Source organism: Pyxicephalus adspersus, chromosome 7 (genome assembly GCF_032062135.1).
Source record: "Pyxicephalus adspersus chromosome 7, UCB_Pads_2.0, whole genome shotgun sequence".
Taxonomy (NCBI): Eukaryota; Metazoa; Chordata; class Amphibia; order Anura; family Pyxicephalidae; genus Pyxicephalus; species Pyxicephalus adspersus.
The window spans coordinates 15,277,054-15,283,201 of NC_092864.1; the positions used below are offsets into that span (position 1 = coordinate 15,277,054).

General features: G+C 42.5%; 1 protein-coding gene across 2 annotated transcripts in view; it reads right to left on the reverse strand.

The window, feature by feature from the left end:
* The window catches only part of CAPN15 (calpain 15), a 39,804-nt gene that overhangs the window by 13,928 nt on the left and 19,728 nt on the right, over positions 1 to 6,148 (reverse strand). For both annotated transcript variants that reach the window (XM_072417590.1, XM_072417589.1), the window contains one exon: positions 1,849 to 2,998. In XM_072417590.1, the coding sequence (XP_072273691.1) occupies positions 1,849 to 2,985 (1,137 nt within the window). In that variant the 5' untranslated portion in view covers positions 2,986 to 2,998. The remainder of the gene's footprint in view (positions 1 to 1,848; positions 2,999 to 6,148) is intronic.

Below are 6,148 nucleotides of genomic sequence, written 5' to 3' on the forward strand. Positions count from 1 at the left end.
ACACCATATAGACTATCTAAGTATGTACCACAATATTCACCTCAATGTTGGAGGAAGTGTGGTGAATTGGGCACTTATGTACATATGTTTTGGGAATGTAGAAACATACGTAGTTTTTGGAACTCTATTTTTGTTTTAGTATCAACGGTTACAGGATGTTTAACCAGGCCTCATGCACCATTAGCATTACTAAATCTGGGAATGGATAGATTCCCAAGTTACTATCGAACCATAGTCACGCATATTTTTATTGCGGCGCGACTCTCTATAGTAACTAAATGGAATCATACTTCAACACCTAATATGTCTGAAATAATGCAAATGATACATGCAAATTATTATTATGAACGATCTCTTGCATATAGTAGATTTCAATCACATAAGTTTCATGTAAATTGGAATTGTTGGGAAAGATTCTTACCTCCCAAAGCTACAGGAAGATAGACTGATACAAAGGATATTGTTACTCTAGCCATTTGGAGTTTTGTTGAATCCTATATGCCATTGTATTTGTTTGTTTTTTTTGTTGCTCTTATTGTTTACATATTTGTGTCTGTTTGTCTTTATTTTTTTTTATTTGTGTAACTTCTTAAAACCCAATAAAAATTTAAAATTAAAAAAAAAAATAAAAAAAAATAAAAAAAAGGGTTGTTTACCTTTTTTGCAAGTACATTATACAAAAATGTTACTTTAGGTCCGCTTTCAAAGCACAACTTAAGTTCTACTTTAAAAAATGCTCCATGAGAGAGGTCATTATTGAAAAAAAGGAACAGGTGAGGTCTTTTCTCAAATACTCCTTCCTACCTGCCTGATTGTTACAGAAAACTGCTGAGCTGTGCATGCAAGTGATCCTGGCTTCCCCTGCGCTTTCAAGGAATTAATAATTTCCTGCATGCCTAAACAGGAGTTACTTCATTCCAACCCACCTAATCAAGATGTCCGAAGATCGTGTCCAGGAATTGAAGGAAGAAAATTGTGGAGCCCTGCGATGGAATGAGGACAGGCAAATAAAGCGGGTTTAGTTCCGCTTTAATGGCTGCCCTAATGAAATGAAAAAACTAAAATTATTATTCTGCTTTTCTAAGACTGTGCATGAACTGCATATTTGCTTTTTTTTGTACGATAAGCCAGTAAAGCATGTATTGGTTGTAATTTGTGAATATTTAAAGAAGTGAAGCTGGTAGTCGAGGGGAATTATTGTGATGAGTCTGTTGGATTAGGAAATCCTCATGTAAACAGACTGGCTTAATGCTGTATATAAACAGCTTGGCAGACAAAGATCTGTGTTTGTCAGCCATACCGAGGTCTCCAAGGTACACTACGGATGAGATATATCAATGATTACAAGATTGCCTGATCATCAGACAGTAAACCAATGTTATTTATATATTCCCAGGCAAATGGTTAACACTATACACCCTGGAGGTTCCTTTCTGCCTATACAACAAGCATGATATAGTGTTGGGAGAAGGCACAGGAGCTGCCTTTTAGAAGAGAATTCCTTTGTTTAATCTCATGGCTTTGGTTGCATTTAAAGTTAAAATAGTAAACAGCTGAATACACAAATAATGTATATATTGTATATTGCAGTGTTCTCCCTAGCCTCTTTTAGCTGGGCGCACTAGCCGGCACTTTTAGCAACCACCCAGCTGCTTTTGGATGGTTACTAAAGAGTTTGGTCACAAAATAGGCACTGCAACCCAACTAGAATTTCATCCCACCCCGCTTAAAAAAAATGTCTGGGTTCAACACTGGGCTGTGTGACAGAGATAAAGGGAGCAACTGATGACAGCAGGGCATTATATGAAGGTAGGAAAACTTTCAGAATAGGAAAAATGAAGTGCTCACCTCCTGACAAAAGCTGACAATGTTCTCCCAAAGCTCCTTGGCTTCGCCCTCGTCTGTCTGCCTTCGTGTCTCCGCTCTGACACTCTCTCTGCGTCGTAGCATTCTCCCCCCTCGCTTGTGGTGTTGTGCCAAGTATCCCTGTGGTGTGTGGCAAGCCACACAGTGTGTGGATCGAGTCTCATTTAAGAGGGTGCACGCCGGGCAGGCCCACTCTGCCCTACGGGGAGCTGGTATAGTGATCACTCCTGTGCTGGAGGGTGACGGTAGTCCCTCAGTTCCAGTTGAACCATTAAGACCCTCATGTGTCCGCACTGCTCCACAGACTCGACACCTGCTGGCACCACTGAGGTTATGAAAAGTGCATTTTCCGCACGGCCAGCTGGTGTCAGGGCTTTGCAGATCAGCAGAAGGAGTCGTTTCAGCTGCTGGAGCTTCCTCTTCCAAGACGCTCAGGCGTTTAGGAAGACGACTCGGGGCAGAAGGAGGAGGAGAGAGTGGGTTATCTGGTGCCACTTCCCTCCGACTCCTTGGAACAGGTATATTATGTGGTCCAGGAGACAGTGGCAGTGATGGCAGCAGTCTAGGGGAATCCAGTTCACGAAGAGGTCCTGAGGCTTGTTCATCTGAGCCCTGAAATGCAGCAGGAGGTGGGACAACCTCAGGAACCACCAGCGCCTCTGGTGGAATTTTGGGCAAAGACAATTTGCGTGGCCCACCGCAGGCAGAGCAGGAGCTGGACACAGGAGTGTTAAGTAGAGTACAGCGTGGGCAACTCCAACCAGTTGCTGGTACAGATGGCAGACTAGAAGGAGTAATGTCCTCAACTTCTGGCTCCTGGGTAGGGGATCCTGCATCCTCATGAGGTCCACGTGAGATGCCATTAGGAATGGCTTGAGGTGGCAGGAACCCACAAAGCTGGCAACTAGTTGGAGGTGGTGATGGGTTGACTGGAGTGAGATTGGAGAAGGTGCAGCGGCTGCAGGACCAGCGTTGCTCAGCTGAGCTGAGCCGAAGGATGTGGTTGAGGTCGGGCAGGTGACGTGGAGCTTCGCAGATAGAACAGTGTCGCTGCCCCTGGGGATTCAGGAAGGTACAGCGGCAGCATGACCACTCCCCACAGGAGGAGGGAGCAGCCATAGGGACTGGAAGCCTAAAGAAAAGAAAAACATAACACTGGTTAGCACCAAAATAATATGCAGATATATTCAAACAGGTTGCCAGTACAATTAAAGTAAAACTTCCACCACAACTTTTTTTTTTCCTGCATAGATAATAAAATGGTTAGAAACTTAGATTTGTATTACTATCAGTGCCCCATGACAGCAATAAAATGTAAAAATAACCTTTCCTCTTATCTAAAGAAAAAATGCACCGATAACAATTACAGCAGTGATTAGATACATATATTATCCATCAAGATCCATGAACAATGTTGGGTGACTTTTGTACACACATCAGATTCTAGCTAAACACAAGCCCGATCGTTGGTATTGGGGGGGTGTCACTGGAAATTATTATTTCAGATAACAGATGAAGGAATAAGCAATGTACACTTAGTGCCTATTGTGTTCTATGGAGGGGGAGGACAAGTAAGCAAACCTCACTGTGCTCTCCTCAACAGAAAAGCATAGTGGTCATTCCTGAATGGTCATTCATGGACGAAGTGGACTGCTGTACATTTATCAGAGCACAACTATCCACTGATGTGTGTATGTAGCTTTAGACTGGACAATGAAGAAGCAGCAGCAGACTGATGATGTCCCCACTGCTCTTTCCCCCTATCAGCATGCTCCTTTGTAACAAGTGCATTAGTAGTAGACTAACTTAGCATTCTATTGCATTTATTTTTTATTGCAGCTAGTACAGTTTATATCTTTAAATTTATTTATATCCGCATTTTTTAAATGTATAATTGGAGCTTTAACTTTGATTTGACACAAACACTGCATCTGGGTGAAGTTCCTGGAGGGTCCACTTTATCACTACCATGCATTACTGAGCAGTTCTGATTACTGGAAGTCCTTGTTGGAAAATTCTGTCATCGTTAAGCAGCTGTTCCCTTTCTCCCTAGATAAGAGAAGACGTTTACTGTGCAAGAACGGCAAGATACCATTGGTCAAACCAGGAATGAAATTCACGGCGCGTGTCGCCATTTTTCCTGTCGTTTGTCCTTGGCGAGAGAACTGCCTGTGCTTGGCTTTCCTAACCTATTGCATTTTTACTCTTTCCTAGCCAGATAATGGACAATGATTTATGACTGGTTGCTATACAATCATGAGCTTTGTTCTTTGCTTTGCTGCACTAAACCAAAAGCGTGAGCTGCACACATTAGTATGCCTCCATTATACTGGATGTCCTTTTTTCCTTCTCTACCTTGAAAGTTGTTACACTCATAAATAGAGATAAATAGTAACTATCACTGTCCTTGTGAAACATTAACACTGGCTGCATAAAAAAAGAAAACCTATGAATCACAAAAAGATGTCAGTCATAGCAAACCTGAAAGCCTGACCCTCTTCACCTATGCATGGCCAAAAAAACGTGGACAGCTTCCAAAATATTGAGATGAAGTTTCTAGTGATGGGTACTGTGAATACTACACTACTACTACTTTACTACAAAGACATCTTAGACAAAGGTGTGTTTCCAACCTTGGCACAACCATTTATTAAAGACCCTTTTCTGTTTCAGCAAAACTGTGCCCCTGTGCAACGAGCCCACTCCAGAAGAGTGAAGGTTGTCCAAGAAAAGGGGGGGAAGAGGTCATATACCTAAAGCAGACCTAAACACAAAAACAAAAAGTCACCAGAAGGTAGAGCTAATAGCATATCCAAAGCTTCAGTCTTCGTGTTAAAAAATAAAGCCGAGGCTCCTGGTGGTTTTTTGTTTTAGCTCTTTAATTTAGGGTGCACGCACCGAGTATTGTGGAGCTCAGCTCTGTGTAAGCACGTGTAGAAGTTACATAGTTGGTGGCCATCCAATGGCTGAAGAGGATCACAACCTCCCAAAAATCCTCTATGGAGTACGAGTTGAAGATGGCGGCTTCTTCTGATCAGTTGATGACAAGTCTCGAACCTGTCATCGCTGCTGGGTAAGTATGTTGCATGATAATGGCAGAAGCTCACCACCCACCAACAAGTTTAGTTCCTCTTAAAGTTAGCCAATTTTCAGCAAACATGACGCCACCGTTCCTAGAAAGAAGATTCCTGAGGAACGAAAAGCAGCCAACATTGTACCAGAAAACTCTTGCCATGGACTGCAGTCTTCTGGTGATATCTTATGTTCAACAGGAATGTACCCATTAGGACAAAGATGTCACACTTATCAATACAGAAGATAGAAAAAAGAGAAGTACAGTTCTATTTTTTAGGTGCATTTTCCCCCTCTTTCTAAGAGTAAGTGATCTTGGAAGGGGCCCATAGAGTGTAAGTAGAGTGTTTATTTTAGTAGGCGGCCCGTTTTAATTCCCATGGGAATAGGATGTTCAATAGGCTCATATCTGTAGTGCTCAAGAATTTTTTATTTAAGACAGGCGGGAAGAAATTGTAGGTGGGAGGCAGCCCCTGTATTGTGACCCAACTCTTCAGTAACCACACAAAAACAGCCGAGGTGCCGGGTGGTGCGCCCAGCTAAAAGGGTCTGGGGGAGAACACTGATCTGTTATGGTAAAGTGTTCACAAAATTTTAGCTCTATATATGAAACAAGGTTCCTTTAGGTCTGAAACATTCTAAAAACAGGGTTCCCCTGAAGGTCGCAGGAGCTGTGAATGACTGACTTTCTGTTTGCTGGTGCCTGAATCGCTTTTGACCCAACACCACTGGGAAGAGCCAGCAGAGTGACACCAAAGATCATTTTAGCTGTCCATAAGGGTGACATTTAGACTACCACATTAGGGGAAACTTTCTTCCAACTAAACACAAATTTAAGGAACATATTTCCCACTGACACCCAGTGCATTGGTTTTAGCAGAAGTTCACCGAGACCTGTTAATATTTTAGTGGTTCCTCTGCGGTAATAAAGTTGAGAAAGGCTGCTCTATAGTATATCCTAGTATTTACAAATTGAACTGGGACTCCCCTTTTAAAATGGCAATAAGGGGCTATTGTCCACACTACATGTGTCCACATCCTGTCACAACTGACCTAATAAGATAAGACTGTGGTCATGAGTGATGAGCCGGCACATGGGACAATGAAGAACGTGTGTCACGGAGCTTTAAAAACTAGGCAGCCAGGGTTACACATACCAGGTTCATCACTTGTAGGGAATGTAAATTATTTAATCTGAATGCCAACTGCA